At 43.2% G+C, this 18,557-nt stretch overlaps 1 protein-coding gene across 2 annotated transcripts in view; it reads left to right on the top strand.

Annotated features, from left to right (window-relative positions):
• GABRA4 (gamma-aminobutyric acid type A receptor subunit alpha4) overlaps window positions 1-18,557 on the top strand; it is a 46,260-nt gene that overhangs the window by 16,038 nt on the left and 11,665 nt on the right. For both annotated transcript variants that reach the window (XM_054383269.1, XM_054383268.1), the window contains exons 4-8: window positions 589-809; window positions 918-1,000; window positions 2,867-3,010; window positions 5,284-5,436; window positions 7,639-7,878. In XM_054383269.1, the coding sequence (XP_054239244.1) occupies window positions 589-809; window positions 918-1,000; window positions 2,867-3,010; window positions 5,284-5,436; window positions 7,639-7,878 (841 nt within the window). The remainder of the gene's footprint in view (window positions 1-588; window positions 810-917; window positions 1,001-2,866; window positions 3,011-5,283; window positions 5,437-7,638; window positions 7,879-18,557) is intronic.

Here is an 18,557-nt window from a genome sequence, read left to right on the forward strand (position 1 = left end):
CTGTGTCCATTCGTCCACGTAGGGTTTCTCGTGGCATGCCTGTGCTTGTGCAATTGTTGTTTGCATGTTCTCTTTGGAGCATCTGAAAGGCTTTCCTGAGGAAGCTGATGGCTGGTTTACACAGCTAAAGACAAATCTATGTGTATGAAATTCTATTATCCATGTTTAGTGGGCATGGCAAAGGAAATATTTAGCTTGCCTCAGTTAAAAAGCTTATTTTCCAAGAGTTGAAATTGATTTTTCTTTCCTAACTTTTAAAGTGGAAGTAATAATTTCTCCTGGTAGTTTTAATTTAGCAGAAAAAAACAAAAAATCCATGGATATTTAAAAAATCTGTTGATGTTTATTGTCAGAGATGATTCTATTTCCAGTTATATGCTTGACTTCAACTTCCTCCAACCTAATTAGATTAATGATGCCTTAACGGCGAAGTCTGTGTGGCAATTTATTGATATGACTGATGTGGGATATTGAGCTACTACTTTAATGAGTGGGAATATGTTGGTGTAGTGGACTTGGCTTTTTCTTTACCACTGATTTCTTTGCTCCTGAGGGGTTTCTTCTTTGTTTGTCTGCAATTTGATACAGGAGTACACAATGGATGTCTTCTTCCGTCAGACCTGGGTAGACAAGAGATTAAAATACGATGGCCCTATTGAAATCCTGAGGCTTAACAACTTGATGGTTTCAAAGGTGTGGACTCCTGACACTTTCTTCAGGAATGGGAAAAAGTCTGTTGCACACAACATGACAGCCCCAAATAAACTCTTCAGAATAATGAGAAACGGCACCATCCTGTACACCATGAGGTATCTATCGAACGTGTTTGGTTCAGCTCCTTAGCAATAACTGTATGCAAAAGTTGTACTGCCTGGACAAAATGGCAACCAGAGACTATTTAATTTGTTCCATTATAGGCTTACAATAAGTGCAGAGTGTCCCATGAGATTAGTGGATTTTCCCATGGATGGTCATGCTTGTCCTCTCAAATTTGGGAGTTGTAAGTTGCAATTATGAAATTTCTTGTAACTACAGAATTTAAGTAGTAGAAGTAGTTTTTTTCCTTTATTTTTTTTTGGGGGGGGGGGGTGGGCAATTGCTGAGCTTTCTGGATATTAGTCTTGGTGATACAGAATCCTTATGCAGACAAAACTCCTGTTAAGTTCCTTGGGAATTTTATTTAGGGTCTCAAAAATTAAACCCAGGAAGAGAACTGACAAGCAAGCAGCGATTCAGCTGTTATGTTAAACCACACTGTTCTGGCTACACAATTGCTTGAACTAAGTATTTTTCTCTTGATTCTCAGGGAGGAATTGTGTACTCAGTGAAGTGAGAGAATCTTTGGAGGAGGCAAAGAGGGTGGGATCCATCTCAACTTACCTCATCCTAGGGAAGCAGATTATTTGACTCTCTACAGTTAGTGCAGATACATTGGCAGCCTAAGACAGCTGTGTAGATTGTGTGCAGGGATTTAATCTTTAATTATCATTGTCTATCTTCTGGACTAAAATGGGAGTCTGCATGACAAGTTTAGACTAGATAAATAATTCCTAGACTGATGAGAGGAATCCTTAGTGCAGGTGACTTTCCTTTTCTGCTTTGAAGTCAGAAAGTTTTGGGTAACCTCCAAGCTTTGGCAAGAAGGAATATTTTGGGACGTACATGCATAATAACCAAGGGGGGTAGTTATTCTCTGATTTGAATCCACAACAAGGATCTCTGAGACTGCCTGGGGATGGTTAGTGCACTCCATTACCTACCTTGTCATGCTTCGAAGCCTTCTCGGTCACTGCCTTCTCTGCTTTACGTTCCGATGTAGTCAGTGGCTGGACATTAAGCTGTTTCCCTTGACCCCAGAGCTCTGAGGCTAGAAATGGCTGGAAGTTCCTCATAATGTTTGCTTAGCATAAATTTGGCTTGTACAGATGGGTAGTCAACCAAAAGGGCAGCATTGAAGACATGGCTTTGATAAGGTTTTTCATCCCCCTTAAAGATGAGACTGGAGTCTGGGTGCCACCAGATTTGGCTTTGGTTATTAGCTGTGTTGATAAGGGAGCTGCAATACTTGAGGGCTCTTCCACAAGCATATTTCTTCAGGCAGAATCACCAGCCAGCAGAAACTGTGCTTTACACTAATCTGATCTTTTCCTTGGTGAAACTTGAAATAAAATGAAGCTGTTTCAAACACAAGACTGATTTAATGTCATTTTAACAGGAGTTTGGGCTGTGTAGGGATTGAATGCTAGCCCTAAGTTATGTCTTTTGTAGTAAATGTGCAATGTTTCTTTGGGTGGCTTTATTTATTTGGGCTGTTGTGAGGTGGGTTTTTTTGTTTGGTTGGTTTGTGTTGGTTTTATTTTTTTTCCTTTTACTGACCTCTTGCAAATATTTTAAACCCCAGTTTAAAATATTGTAGCTGAACCCAAGCTTAAAATATTGTACCTTTTAGTATATTCTAGGTTTTTTTATAAGTATAATCATTCTTGCCTGTGTAAGAAATGTGGAGCCAGTCTCCAAAGTGTGTCCTCCTCACACATGCTGGTTTTATGTGCTAACAGATTTGAATGATGAAAAAAAAAAAAAATTAAGAGAGATTTCTAAAATAATTTAAAGATAAACTTTCCACGCCCAGGGCTGATCCAGAAAGAACTCCAGTGTTTAGACTTCACATTTAAATGTAAACCTGTGTGCAGCACTTCATGTATGACCTTAGCTGCTATTTATTCTCCCCTGAAGGCTGGCTTTTAGGGGCATCTTCCAAAGTGGTTAGGGTGAGTCTGGCTGTTCAGTTTCAGTAGGTTTTTCAGTGGGGTCTTGGTCAGGCATGAGAAGTTTCCTATTTATGCATATTGATACTGTGTTGTAGATGCTTATCCAAAGAGTGAAATGATTTATACCTGGACAAAAGGACCTGAGAAGTCTGTGGAAGTTCCTGAGGAGTCTTCCAGTTTAGTTCAGTATGACCTGCTCGGGCATACGGTGTCCTCTGAAACCATTAAATCTATCACAGGTAGGAATCTCATCACTGAAAACCCGCTTGAAATTGCACTGAGGCTTTTTTTTTTTTTTTTCTTTCCTTCCTGTAAGGTGTTCTAGTGGCTGTCACAGGGTTTGTACTGAGGGCTGAGAGCACAAATCTGAATCGGGTCTCTGTCCTTCAGCTTTACGTTTGTAGATTCATTCCCGTAGATTGTGGCGGTCTTTCAGAAAGCTGGAATGAGATCATTACTCCAAGGGACAAAATGAGCATTTAATCACTGCTTAAAATGCAGTTTGAAGAGTCAAGAGGATGCCTGGGTGAGGAAGTAATTTCTCAGCACTGTATCCACATTATGTGCAAAAGACTTCCTTTGTTTGGTGGTGCAAACAGCTCAGCCTAGAAGCAGAGCGTTCAGAATGGGTTATTAAAGCCATCAAAACCCTCTAGTCAGACAAGGGTAGGCACAAATGCATTAGTCACAATAGATGCTTCTGCTGATTTGTGCTGTAAGAAGTAAGGCAAATGGCAGCTACAGGCCCTGCAAAAGGAGTGAAGTATCCCTGACGAGCAGTGTGCTGGTAAACAAGCCCATTCCCAAAATATTTTTAAAGTTTGGAATGCTTTCCCTGGCATCAGCAAGTTTGGGTGTTGTGAGACGGTCAAAATGAAACACATAAAGCAAATAGATTTTGATGAATGGCTCTGAGGAGGGTTATTTTTTTTTTTCTTCCCAAAGATAAAACAGCATTTTGCAATCCACTCGAAATTTACTTCTCAGCACAGAGTTTCTTTACTGTCCCCTGAATGCTCATTCTCGAGTGTTTTATTTAGGCAATTTGTTCAGTTTATGGCAAAAATGTTTGGGTGGTTTTTTTTTGTTTGGTTTTTTTTTTTTGGGAGGGGGAAGTTTTTTTTTAATATGAATGCCAACATTTTAGATAACCTTCAGAGTATTTTTAATTTTGGTCAGTGGTGTTTGCATTTGCTGTGTTATTGCTGCAGTGCTGAAGTAGAAACCTAGCGAAAAAACCTGAGATGCTTCCATAACATTTAATGTGCATCATTCTTTGTATTGTTTTGTTTGGCAGATAGGTACCACAATGTTATGGATGCTGTGGTAGGTAGAGAGCTTCTGCCTTGGGTCTCTTTTATTCAACAGATGCCAAAAGAGACAGACTGAGAGAGTTGTGGCTGTTCAGTCTGGAGAAGGCTCTGAGGAGACCTTCTTGTGGCCTTCCAGTATCTGAAGGGGGCTACGAGAAAGCTGGGGAGGGACTTTTGAGGGTGTCAGGTAGTGATAGGACTAGGGGGAGTGGAGCAAAACTAGAAGTGGGTAGATTCAGATTGGATGTTTTGCATTTGCTGTGTTATTGCTGCAGTGCTGATGTAGAAACCTAGTGAAAAAAGCTGAGATGCTTCCATAACATTTAATGTGCATCATTCTTGGTATTGTTTTGTTTGGCAGATAGCATCCATAACATTGTGGTACCTATGGTAGGTAGAGAGCTTCTGCCTTGGGCCTCTTCTATTCAACAGATGCCAAGACAGACTGAGAGAGTTGGGGCTGTTCAGTCTGGAGAGGAGAAGGCTCCAAGGGGACCTTCTTGTGGCCTTCCAGCATCTGAAGGTGGCCTACAAGAAAGCTGGGGAAGGAAGTTTGAGGGTGTCAGGGAGTGATAGGACTGGGGGGAATGGAGCAAAACTAGAAGTGGGTAGATTCAGATTGGATGTTAGGAAGTTCTTCCCCATGAGGGTGGTGAGACACTGGCACAGGTTGCCCAGGGAGGTGGTGGAAGCCTCATCCCTGGAGGTTTTTGCAGCCAGGCTGGATGTGGCTCTGAGCAACCTGCTGTAGTGTGAGGTGTCCCTGCCCATGGCAGGGGGATTGGAACTGGATGATCCTTGAGGTCCCTTCCCACCCTGACAATTCTATGATTCTCTGATTTTTAGTCATGCTTATACTGCAAAATGTCACTTAGTAATCTAAAATTAGCTGTACGTTTATTGTGTTTTCGATGTCACCTTCTGCATGGCACTGTCAGGACCTACTGCTTCCAGGGGTTTTCATTTAAAACTTTTCATTCATTCAACAGTTTTCATTCATCCAAAACTTTTCATTCATCCTTGTCTCTAAGGTTTTCTATGCATGTTAAGTGGTATGGAGAGCATCATCTTTAAGGATCCTGGGTGATAATCTGAAACAGTTATTCTGCAACACATAGTTTATAGAGAGTCAAAAAAAACCCCTCCCAACACCGAAAGAACCAGAACCACCTTTTTTTTTTTTGTTTTTCTTCTTCTAGGTGAATATATTGTCATGACAGTTTACTTCCACCTGAGAAGGAAAATGGGTTATTTTATGATCCAGACCTACATCCCATGCATCATGACTGTGATCCTCTCTCAAGTTTCTTTTTGGATAAATAAGGAGTCTGTTCCAGCCAGAACTGTGTTTGGTAATTACTTTTATTTTTTTTTAATTTTTTTCTCATATTTCCTCTTTTTAATGACTTTCCTCCATAGAACAGGCCTTTTTTTCTCCACTGCTTCCATACTGGATTGGGCATTGAGCAACCTGATCTAGTGGAAGGTGTCCCTGCTGTGGCAGGGGGCTTGGAACTGGATGATCTAGATGACTGATGGAGCAAGTCCAGAGCAGGGTCATGAAAATGATCAGGGGATTGGAGCACCTCTGGCTGAGGGAGCTGGGGGTGTTCAGCCTGGAGAAGAGAAGGATCCAGGGAGACCTAATAGCAGCCTTCCAATACCTGAAGGGGGCTGCGAGAAGGATGGGGAGTGACTGTTTGCAAAGGCCTGCAGTGAGAGGACAAGGAGCAATGGCTTCAAACCAGAGAAGAGCAGATTTAGATTGGATGTTAGGAACAAGTTCTGCACCATGAGGGTTTTACAGGAACAGGTTGCCCAGGGAGGTGGTTGAGGCTCCCTCCCTGGAGACACTCAAGGGGAGGCTAGATGAGGCCCTGGGCAACCTGATCTAGTTGAGGATGTCCCTGCTGACTGCAGGGAGCTGGGACTGGATGACCCTTCCACCTGGACCATTCTAGGATTCTATGATCTTTAAGGTCCCTTCCCATCCAAACCATTCTGATAGCACAGGAACAAGGGGGCAATGTAAATTCAGAGCAATTTTTGTATTGCCTTTTTTTTTTTTTTTTTGCAATTTTATATTGTATTTGTGTATGAAGACTGTTATGTGAACCCTTGCAATCTGAAGAGGAACTGAGAACACAGAACCTGAAGGGAATGGCATGGTTGCCTGTGGCAAACAGCTGTAGATCCCTGAGGATTCTACTTGCTTTGGAGAGCAAAGGGGGAAGACCTGGCTCTGAATGATACAGTCAGCTCCTCAGTCTGCATCCAGAGCAGTTTTATCCTCCAGTCAACAGTGGCATAATTATGTGAACTCACCCTTGCTAAAATACTTCTAAAATCATTTGATTGGGAGTGTGCAAGATGTGCAAATGTCTTATTATGTATATCAGTGTCCTCAGGAGAAGCTTGCTGTGAGTAAGTCTTAGATCCCCTTACTGTAATTTCATGTTTAGTGCTCTTCTCTCTTGTATGCTATTGCCATTACAAAAATGAATTAAAAAAAGAAAAATGATCACAAGATATTAAAAACTGCTTTCATCAAAATACAGCTTGAATGAGATGCTACAGTGAGCAGTGAAAATAAAAGATAAACAAACCCAAAGAAGCTTCTATGGGAAAAAACAAAGCATAAGAAATTAAATGTCAATATTACTTGATTCCTAACCAAGAAGTGGGAGAAAAACTTTTTTTTTTTTTAAGTAGAGCAATATCCTGACTTTATTATGTACTGTAGTCTAAAGCAGGACTTCATCAGGAAGAGAATGTGCTGCAAAAAGCCTTTCTATAGATAGGTGCTGGCAAGAGTGATAGGAATTAGTGTTTCTATGTGATGGCTCATTTAAACATGTGAGTGTTGAATACACAAATTAGACAAGGTTAATGATTAGTTACAGCAGGAACAACCTGTAAACCTAGTAAGAACCCCACTAGCTCTCAACTCAAGCATTGCATTAGGCTTCACAAGCCTTTGGAAAGCTCAGCATAACTCAGCAATGTCATTCTCTCAAGTGGGTATTCTAGAAAATACTAAACCCCATTGGTTTGAATTCTGAAATGCACTTAAAAGTCCAGGTTGGGTGCAGAGTAGGTTGAGAGCAGCTCTGGAGAAAGAGACTTAGGTGTGTTGATTGCTGAGAAGGTCCCCTTGAGCTCCTCATGCAGCTCAGAAGGCAAATGGTGTGCTGGGCTGCAGCCAGAGGAGTGTGGACAGCAGAGCAAGAGAGGGGATTCTGCCCCTTGACTCTGCTCTGCTGAGACCCCACCTCCAATCCTGCCTCCAGTTCTGGTGTCCCCAGCAGAAGAAGGACACAGAGATGTTGGAGTGAGTCCAGAGGAGGCCACAAAGATGATCCAAGGGTGGAGCACCTCTGCTATGAGGACAGGCTGAGGGAGCTGGGGGTGTTCAGCCTGGAGAAGAGAAGACTCCAGGGGAACCTTAGAGCTTCCTTCCAATACCTGAAGGAATGCTACAGGAAGGCTGCAGAGGGACTTCCCTTTGTTTTGCTTGGATTCAGCTGTGCTTTTCCTGCTTTGTTTCTCCGAAGGAATCACCACGGTGTTGACCATGACGACGCTGAGCATCAGTGCGAGACATTCACTGCCAAAAGTCTCCTATGCCACTGCCATGGACTGGTTCATAGCTGTCTGCTTTGCCTTTGTGTTCTCTGCTCTTATTGAGTTTGCTGCTGTCAACTATTTCACTAACATTCAAATGGAAAAAGCCAAAAGGAAGACGGTAAAATCCCTCCTTGAATTCCCAGTTGCTCCAATACAAAGAGAAAGAAGCACAGAAGAGACATTCACGGTAGGTTTCCAGCTTGGACAGACATTTTTCTGCTTTTTTTGGTGGTGTTCTTCTTTAAAAACAGTCCTTTAGCTTTCTCCCAGCCCCCATCCGAGCTAGCAAAGGAGTGTAGGTCAGGCTAGTGGAAGGCTGATGCTACACAATATTCAGGAATTAATTCTTGCTGGCAGTATTCACAGAATATTTGGGGTTGGAAGGGATCTTTAAAGGTCATCTAGTCCACCCCCTTTGCATCAACATCTGCTCAGAGTCCCAAATATTCTGACCTGGTTCCAAGAATGAGGCATCTACTTCTTCCCTGGGCAGCCTGGGCCAGTGTCTCACCACCCTCAGTGTAAAATGTTTCTTCCTTGGCTCCAGTCTAAATCTCCTTTTAGTTTCAGAGCATCACCCCTTGTCTTGTCACAACAGACCCTGCTAAAAAGTCTTTCTTATTAGCCCTTCAAGGACTGAAAGGCCACTAGAAGGTCTTTCTGGAACCTTCTCTCCTCCAGGCTGGATTAGTTCAGGAGGAGGGAGGAGGTTTTGCCCATTCATACCTGCAGCCTCTTCTATATTTCGCTTGGGTTTGGTGATGGTCACTTAGTATGAGTGTCTTCAGGAAAGTTTCTTTCCCTTTGCACATTGATTCTGTTGGAACTGATCATACAGACCAAAGTGTTACAGATTATAAGGGCAGCATGTTGTTTTAGGTGACTAATGCCTTTAATGGATTTAAATAAGCTAAAGCATTGCAGTTATGTCTTGGAGCACTTCCTTAGACATCACAGTGCTCCTTTCATTGCCTGCATTGCCTGTCTGGAGCCTTCTTTCTTCATCAGTTTCAGGAGTTTTGAATAATGCTGGATGAAACCTTTGTGTTCACTAGAGATTTAAATTTGGATGTCATTTGTGTTTCTTTGCACCTCAACTCCTGAAAAAGGTTTTGGGGCTCTGTTTGACAAAACAGCTTTGGGTGTGACTTGTGTGGTAGCTATCTTAATGTGTGGAACAGTTAATAATGGCTTGATCTCCTTTCCAGTTGAGCTCACCAGTGATTCTCCTTTGCTCTCTTTTCCTGTTCCTGTGCTTACTCTCTGCTGCATCACTCTTTCTATTCATGAGCTACTTAGCTAACCAAGTCCTTGCAGCACTTGCAGCAGCCATGCAGAAGGCTGTAATTCCCAGCCATGATTGACTCTTGACAACACCACTCAAGAAGTAAGATATTGACAGCAGCATTGTAATTTACTCTTCCTGTAAGGCTGACTTTGTAATTTCCTGTGCCTGAGCCATGATTTAAGAAACACTGTTTTAGACTAACTCTTGGTAATTTTGTCCTTTGTCTCTTTTCACATCTCATTTGTCTCCTTCCCTATTCATCTGCTTTTCTTTGCCTTCCCACCCCTTCCATTTGCTATCATTGCTCAGCTGCTGTCCACCCACTTCCATTTTCTTCCTCTTCTTTGCTCTCCTACTTCAGATCATTACAGTTTTCAATCTCCTGGCTGTGTTGTTCTGTTAGCTCCCATTTCTGCTTCAAAGGATAGATGTTGCTCATCACTCTGTTGGCTGCTAGTAAGAGACAGGAAGAAGAAAAAGTGTGTTTATAGTAGTGTGGAGTTTGTCATGTACACAGAGGTATTGGTTCATGTTAAGCTCCTTGATTGTACTGCCTGCATCTCAGGCATTCCTGAGGAGTGTTCCTAGATAATGGTTTGGTTTTCACTGAAGCAGTCAGAGAATCGTAGAATGGCTTGGGTTGGAAGGGACCCTTAGAGATCACCTACTCCAACCTCCCCACCATGGGCAGGGACACCTCTCAACTAGACTCAGCAGCTCAAGGCCTCGTCCAACCTGGCCTTGAACACCCCCAAGGAGGAGGCAGCCACAGCCTCCCTGGACAACCTGTTCCAGAGTCTCATCAGCCTCATACTGAAGAACTTCTACTTAAGATCCAGTCTAAACCTACTCTGGAATAGGTCACACAGGAATGCATGCAGGCAGGTTTTAAATGTCTCCAGAGAAGGAGACTCCACAACCTCTCTGAGCAGCCTGTTCCAGTGTTTATTCTCCCTCATAGTGAAAAAGTTTTTCCTTATGTTCCTGTGACACCTCCTCTGCTCTAGCTTGCACCACTGCCCCTTGTGCTGTCATTGGGCATCACTGAGCAGAGCCTGGCTCCAGCCTCTGGGCACTCACCCTGCACATCTTTATCAACATGAATGAGGTCACCTCTCAGTCTCCTCTTCTCCAAGCTACAGAGCCCTCAGCTCCCTCAGGCTCTCCTCATAATGAAGATGTTCCACTCCATCATTTTCATGGCTCTGTGCTGGACTCTCTCAAGTAGTTTCCTGAGGTTCTTCTTGAGCTGAGGCACCCAGACCTGGACACAATATTCCAGGTGTGGCCTCACCAGGGCAGAGTTGAGGGGGAGGAGAACCTCTCTTGACCTGCTAAGCACTCACCTTCTAAAACACCCCAGGATGCTTTCTTGGCCACTAGGGCATAGGAACATCAGCTCAGCTTCCCTGGGATTTTGTAGTTCAGCAAGAGAGCAGGACAGTAGCCTGACTGTAGCAGGTAATCTGTAAGCATTGTTTCTTAACATAAAGGCCACACATTTTGTCTCCACTTCTCAGTGTAAGGCTTTGCTGTCTTAACCCACTTAGTGTTTAAAAACGATTGTACCACATTGCCACTATCATGCTAGAAATCCTCTTGTTAGCAGTACAATTGCCAGAACTCAAGGCAAACTTTCCCTTTAAACCTGAAGTTGGGTTGGGTTGTGTTTTGGGTTTGGGTTGTGTTTTGGGGTTGGGTTTTGTTTTGGGTTTGGGTTTTGTTTTGGGGTTGGGTTTTGTTTTGGGGTTGGGTTTTGCTTGGGGTTGGGTTTTGCTTGGGTTTGGGTTTTGCTTGGGTTTGGGTTTTGCTTTGCTTTGGGTTTTGCTTTGCTTTGGGTTTTGCTTTGGGTTTTGGGCTTTGCTTTGGGTTTTGGGCTTTGGTTTGGGTTTTGGGCTTTGGTTTGGGTTTTGTTTTGGTCTTGTTTTGCTTTGCTTTGCTTTGTTGACTTGGACAACTTCACTCACCCCTTCTGTCAGGCGCAGAAAGTAGCACTGGAGTCTGTCTAAGCCAAGAGAGATGCCTTACCCTATGCTCTCCTCTCTATGGTCTCCTTCTCTTGGGAGCAAGTTAAAATGCATTCAGGTTAGAAGGAATGAACCTGTCCCTAAGTGTTCTGAACTCCTTTCTTATTTAAAAAGGAGAAATGTTGTTGCAAGTCAGTGTGTGATGGAAATGAATGATTTAGGGTTTGTTATTGTCCTCCTGAGTCTATTTTTATGCTTCTGCACTATTTCCTTTTCACTGTATTCCTATGAAGTTTATTTTTGAAGACCTACCCAATTATGGAGATGAAAAATGGTACTGGAAAACAAAGTCTTCAAAAAAATAGGCTCCTAAACACTGTTAAACATGAGTTTCAACCTCAGCTGTTTGTTAAAGGAGTGTGAAACTAGGACAAAACGAGGGCAGGCTCAAATGAACCTTTTGAACTGAATAATGTCTTCAAACTCGGTCACAAGTAGGCTGTAACCCTCAAAATTTCCTTCTCAGAAGGCAGTTAAGTGTCACATTGTCTTGAGTAAACCCTGTAGCACCTGATGGAGGGACTCAAAGGTCAAGCTCTTCACTGCTAGGTAGGTGCACACTCCTTTCCTTAGAAGGAGCATCCATGCTGGGGTGATATGTGACTGGCATGTACCTGATAAGTTCACAAGAAGCTTTGTCATGTGGACAGCCTCATGAGCATCCACCTTACCCTTCCTTCTGCTTCAAGAGAATTTTCCAGACAATGCCAGCCCTCAGGAGAAGCAGGACTCCAGCAGCTGCAGCTCCAGAGGGAGAAGAGTCTGTAATTCTCCCTGTCTGTTTTAGAGCACATTAGGACACAGCTGTTGGAATGAGTCTGGAGGAGGGCCACAAGGGTGATCCAAGGGCTGGAGCACCTCTGCTATGAGGACAGGCTGAGGGAGCTGGGGGTGTTCAGCCTCGAGAAGAAAAGGCTCCAGGGGAACCTTAGAGCTTCCTTCCAATAACTGGAGGAATGCTACAGGAAAGCTGCAGAGGGACTTCTCATGAGGGTGTCTAGAGACAGGACAAGGGGGAATGGTTTGAAGATGAGGGAGAGTAGGGTTCTAGAGACAGGGCAAGGGGGAATGGTTTGAAGATGAGGGAGAGTAGGGTTCTAGAGACAGGGCAAGGGGGAATGGTTTGAAGATGAGGGAGAGTAAGGTTAGACCTGGGTCTTAGGAAGTTCTTCAGTAGGAGGGTGGTGAGACTCTGGCATAGACTGCCCAGGGAGGCTGTGGCTGCCTCCTCCCTGGGGGTGTTGAAGGCCAGGTTGGATGAGGCCTTGAGCAGCTGAATATAGTTAAGAGGTGTCCCTGCACATGGTGTGGAAGTTGGAGTAGATGATCTCTAAGGTCCCTTCCAACCTGAGCCATTCTCTGGTTCTCTGTGCTCTCATGTGACTGAGATCTACTTCTGTGATACTCACCTCTTTAGTCATATGATGGACAAAGCTCAAGTGACATGATGTGGGGGATGAGAGGAAAGTGGGGATCCTCTGGCAGCTTTTGGTGAACAGACATCTAAGAGCAGCCTATGTAGAGTAGTTAATCTGGCTTGTGCCCAACTCTGTGCCCACTTCATGACTTCCAGAGCAAGGATTGGGCTGGATAAACTGTGCTGATGTACAGACTAGACAAGAGGTAATGAGCACAAACTTCAACATAGGAAGTCCCATCTAAACATGAGGAGGAACCTCTTTACTTTGAGGGTGGCAGAGCACTCAAACAAGCTTCCCAGACTGCTGGTGGAGTCTCCATCTCTGGAGTCATTCAAGGTGGACTCCACCTCCAAGGTGGAAGTTCTGGATGCTGTCTTGTGCAACCTGTTGTAGGTGAAGCTGCTGTGGCAGGGGTGGTTTGACTTGATCTCTAGTGGTCTGTTTCAACCCCTACCATCCTGTGACTCCGTTAAGGAAAGCAAACAAGACATAGTTTGGCACGTGTGTGGAAGGGAAGAGAAAGGGAACAAGGGAGAGAGACTTCTGGACTGGAAAACTAAAGCTGCTTTAATGAAAATAATAGCAATAAAAGGAATTATATACAAATATGTACAAAGCTGTATTGAACCCAGCCAGCCCAGCAGCAGTTAGGTCACTGTCACCACTGATGCTGTGGCAGAAATCCCTGACTGGACCCTGCAGCAGATGGGAGCTGCAGTGAGGAACTCATGAATCAAAATCCAATGCAAAATGTAGAGAGTCCTCCACAGGTGCTGGCCACTGGAGAAGAAATCTTAAGCCTCATGATCTGTCAGCTTCATACTGCATGGGACACAGGATGGAGTGGAGTTGTTGGTCAGTTTAGGGTCACCTCTTCTGTCCACTGTTCCCTGGGGGTGCAGCCTGTTGCTCTGCAGCCCCACGTAGTACAAAAGCTTTAGCAGTGTCCTTGGGCTGCAAACCAATCCTTGGTGCTAAGTAGAAATGCAGTGACCTTTGGGCTGCAAACCAATCCTTGGTGCTAGCTATAAACATCAAGAGTTAATACCACTAGAAACAGAGACTGCCTCTGAGAATATGGCATTAACTTCACCAAGTGCAGTTACTGAGGAGAGACTGAGCTCAAAAGGAAAATCACTGAACAAAATTATTGCTGTTCTAGCTCAGAGCAGGACACTGTGATGCTCAGGTACAATGCTTTGTGGTGTTTTTAATTTAATTCAATCCAATCCAAGTTTATTTTATATTTTATTTTATTTTATATTTTATTTTCTATTTTATTTTCTGCTTTATTTTCTATTATTTGATTTCTATTATTTGATTTTTCTAATATTTTATGTTCTATTATTTGATTTTTCTATTTTCTGTTTTATTTTCTATTTTATTTTCTACTTTATTTTCTATTATTTTATTTTCTAATATTTTATTTTGTATTTGATTTCTCTATTATCTGATTTTCATTTTTATTTTCTATTTTATTTTCTATTTGATTTTTCTATTATTTGATTTTCTATTTTTCTATATTATTTTTATTTTATTTTGTATTTTTATTTTATATTTTTAATGTTAAAAATATTTTATTTTTATAGATATTTTATTTTGTATTTTATTTAATATTTTTATTTTATATTTTTACTTCTTAAAAATATTTTAATATATATTTTATTTTGTATAATATTTTATATTTTGGTTTATATTTTACTTTATGCTTTATGTTTTATTTTTTATATTTTGTGTTTCGTATTTTGTGTTTCATATTTTGTGTTTCGTATTTTGTGTTTCGTATTTTATTGGTTTTATTTTATGTTTTGTTTGGTTTGGGTTTGTTTTTTGGTTTGTTTTCTTTTTTCTTGGGTTTTATTTCTCACCTGGGTCACTAGACTTATCTGCCATGGTGAAACCACACCTGGATTCCTGTGTCCAGTTTTGGGCACCCCAGTTCAGGAGAGCCAGGGATCCGCTGGATAGAGTCCAACGGAGAGCCAGGAGGATGATTGTGGAACTTGAACTCTGCTATGAAGAAAGGTTGAGAGCCCTGGGGCTGCTTAGTCTGGAAAAGAGGAGGCTGAGAGGGGATTTGATCAACATCTATCAATATCTGAGGGGTGGGTGTCAGGATGAAGGTGCCAGGCTCTTTTGGGTGGTGCCCAGTGACAGGACAAGGAACAACAGGTACAAGCTGGAACACAGGAGGCTCCACCTCAACACAAGGACACACTTCTGTATGGTGAGTGTGGCAGAGCCCTGGAGCAGGCTGCCCAGAGAGGTTGTGGAGTCTCCTTCTCTGGAGGCTTTCAAGACCCATCTGCATGTGTTCCTGTGCAGCCTGCCCTAGGTGACCCTGCTTTGGCAGGGGATTGGACTTGGTGATCTCTGGAGGTCCCTTCCAGCCCCTAATATTCTGTGATTCTGTGGCTTAAATAGGTCCTACCCAGCAACTGGCACTGCTTGCAACGTCTAGAGCTAAATATCTGCTCAAAGAGTACAAGTGGGGCATAAATGGGTGTAGAGTTTGAAATGCTTTTCTTAATATTTCAGAGTTTGTCCTCCTAAACAGCACAAATTAAAGTGCTGGTTGGTTTAAAGGATTTGGTCTTTTTCCAAGAACCTGGGATTGCTCTGCCTTTAACATGGTTGAGTAGTGGAATAATGGAAGTAGAAATGTTTGTCTGCTATGAAGCAAGAAGAGTAATCACTGGAAGTACACAGCATAGGTTTGGGCTGGATTCTCACCCAGCTTAGGTTTGGGCTGGATTCTGACCCAACTTAGGTTTGGACTGGATTCTGACCCAGCTTAGGTTTGAGCTGGATTCTGACCCAGTTTAGGTTTGAGCTGGATTCTGACCCAGTTTAGGTTTGGGCTGGATTCTGACCCAGCTTAGGTTTGGGCTGGATTCTGACCCATCTTAGGTTTGGGCTGGATTTTGACCCAGCTTAGATTTGGGCTGGATTCTGACCCAACTTAGCTGTGATGTCAACTCCACTGAGTTCTAGAACTGAATTATAATAGAGGTGAAAAACAGCTGGGTGTGGAGAAATTGAACAAAAAAGTGTTCCTGGGGGATTTTGTTGCTTGGGGGTGTTTTTGTTGCTGGGAGGAGTTTGTTGCTGGGGGTTTTGTTGCTTGGGGGGTTTTTGTTGCTGGGGGTTTTTGTTGCTGTTTTGTTTTTTTTTTGTTGTTGTTGTTGCTGGGGCTTTTAGTTGCTTGGGGGTTTTTGTTGCTTGGGGGTTTTGCTCCTGGGGATTTTGTTCCTTGGGAGTTTTTTGTTCCTGGGGGATTTTGTTGCTTGGGATTTTTTTTTGTTGGTTGGGTTTTTTTTTTTTTGTTGCTGGGGGTTTTGTTGCTGGGGGTTTTGTTGCTGGGAGTTTTGTGGCTTGGGGGTTTTGTGGCTTGGGGGTTTTGTGGCTTGGGGGTTTTGTGGCTTGGGGGTTTTGTGGCTTGGGGGTTTTGTGGCTTGGGGGTTTTGTGGCTTGGGGGTTTTGTGGCTTAGGGGTTTTTGTTTCTTGGGGGTATTGTTTTTTTTTTTTTTGTTGTGGGTTTTTGTTGCTGGGAGGTATTGTTGCTTGGGGGTATTGTTTCTTGGGGGTATTGTTGCTGAGGGGTTTTTGTTGCTTGGGTTTGTTTTTAATGCACAAAGCCCCCAGGACTTTAATTTCCATGCCTGATTTATAACTAAAGAAAAAGCCCTGACGGAGTGCTAACCCCTCCAGCCCTTACTAGGAAATGTGGTAATTACTCTTCAATTTTCTGTAAGTATGATAATGAAGTACCACAACAGGGATCTGCTTGGCTGTTATTCATCTGGTGCTCAAATACCTGATGGTGTTTCTTGCAGCCACTGGAAAACTTCACAGCCTTAGAATAATGCTTTGCTTTTGGAAATCTCAGCATAACTCAGTAAGTTCAAACTTTGGAGAGGTTATTCTAGCAAATACTAAACCCCCCCTTGTTTTTAATTCTAAAAAAAAAAAAAATGCTTTAAATGCTGCATGAGGTTCAACAAGTCAAACGTGCAAGGTCCTGCATCTGGGTTGGGCCAATGTGTTCTTGTGTGACTTGTGCTGGATTCTATGGCCCTGCTCCAGCAGGGGGGTTGGACTCGAGGACCTCCAGAGGTCCCTTCCAACCCCTAACATCCTGTGATCACCAACACTAATCCAAGCTGAGTGCAGAGGAGGTTGAGAGCAGCTGTGGAGAAAGAGACTTGGGGGTGTTGGTTGCTGAGAAGCTCCCCAGGAGCCAGCAGTGCCCTCATGCAGCCCAGCAGGCAGCTGTGTGCTGGGCTGCAGCCAGAGGAGTGTGGGCAGCAGGGCAAGAGAGGGGATTCTGCCCCTGGACTCTGCTCTGCTGAGACCACACCTCAAATACTGCCTCCAGTTCTGCTGTTCCCATTATAAGAAGGACACAGAGCTGTTGGAGTGAATCCAGAGGAGGCCACAAAGATGATCCAAGAGCTGGAGCACCTCTGCTATGAGGACAGGCTGAGGGAGCTGGGGGTGTTCAGCCTGGAGAAGAGAAGACCCTAGAGAGACCTAATAGCTGCCTTCCAGTACCTGAAGGGTATTGAAGCTAGAGGAAAGCTGAAGAGGGACTTTTCCTAAAGGTGTCTAGCAATGGGACAAGGAGGAATGGTTTGAATCTGAGGGAGAGTAGGGTTAGACTGGATCTTAGGAAGAAGCTCTTCAGTATGAGCATGGTGAGACTCTGGAACAGGCTGCCCAGGGAGGTTGTGGCTGTCTCCTCCCTGGAGCTATTCAAGGCCAGGTTGGATGAGGCTTTGAGAAGCCAAGGCTAGTTGAGAAGTGTCTCTGCCCATGACAGGGAAGGTTGGAGTAGATGATCTCTGAGGTCCCTTCCAGCCTAAGCCATTCTATGACTCTGTCATTGTGCTAATCCCACGTGGAGAAGAACTCCCCCAAACTCCAAAAAATATAACCACAAGGAATATTAGAATAATATTAGAGTAAATATTATTAGAATAATTATTTAGAATTATTGGAAAGTTAAGTTACTAGAATGAAAAGCCTTATGGCTAGTAGAATAAACAACATCTGTTCCTGTTCAGTAATGAAAGGTATTTTCAAGCTAATACCAGCTGCAGGCATTAAGATAGGTCTTATATTGGTCTAATTGTAATTTCTCCTTTCTTTTTTCTCTCCATTAAGTAGTCAAAAAAAAAAAAAAAGAAAAAAAAAGTTGGTTGTTCAACATCCCTTCTAATGCAAATTGCCAGGGAGTTAATTCCCTGGGATGAAGGGGTCCTAAAGGAAGGCTGGAGGGAGACTGTTTCCTGCAGTGATGGGATGAGGGGCAGTGGCTTCAACCTAGAGAAGAACAGATTGAGGTTGGATGTTAGGAACAAACTCTGCACCATGAGGGTGGTGGAGCATTGGAACAGGTTACCCAGGGAGGTGGTTGAGGCTCTATCCCTGGAGATATTCAAGGTGAGGCTCAACAGGGCTCTGGACAACCTGATCTAGTTGGGGATGTCCCTGGTGACTGCGGAGAGGGTTGGACTGGATGAGCTTTGGATGTCCCTTCCAACCCAGACCATTCTATGATTCTCTGCCTCTTTACATTTCTCCTTATACCTTTTTCTGTATTTATATTTAAACTGCAGTTTTGTTCCCCCTCCACAAAGACTTTGCAGTTGGTGGGCACCAAATTGCAACTGGGTTTCACAGCTGCATGGGGGATGTCTGGCTGACTTCATTTTTGCACTGGGAAAACTGGGAGTCAGAAGAAATAAAACATTGAGAGGCTTGGGTGGAATCTGGGAGGCAATGAGTGTTCAAGGCATTTTCAGCAAACTACTGAAGCAAAATTAACCACAATTTTAAGGTCATCGAAAATTGAAAGAGAGAAAATAATGAAGGTCTTTGGTCCCTAATCAGCAGTTCTTCCTTTGATAGATATTATACAGAGCACCTCCAAAGTTGGTCAGCACATGACCTAGCATAATAGATTTTTTTTCCCCACTAGCTCTTTCCTTTTTGTGATGATATAAATAAAATCCCACAAAATCACAGAATCTTAGGGCTTGGAAGGGACCTTGAAAGATCATCCAGTCCAACACCCCTGCCAGAGCAGGATCACCTAGAGCAGGTCA

This window comes from Indicator indicator, chromosome 8 (assembly GCF_027791375.1).
Source record: "Indicator indicator isolate 239-I01 chromosome 8, UM_Iind_1.1, whole genome shotgun sequence".
In the NCBI taxonomy this organism is placed as follows: domain Eukaryota; kingdom Metazoa; phylum Chordata; class Aves; order Piciformes; family Indicatoridae; genus Indicator; species Indicator indicator.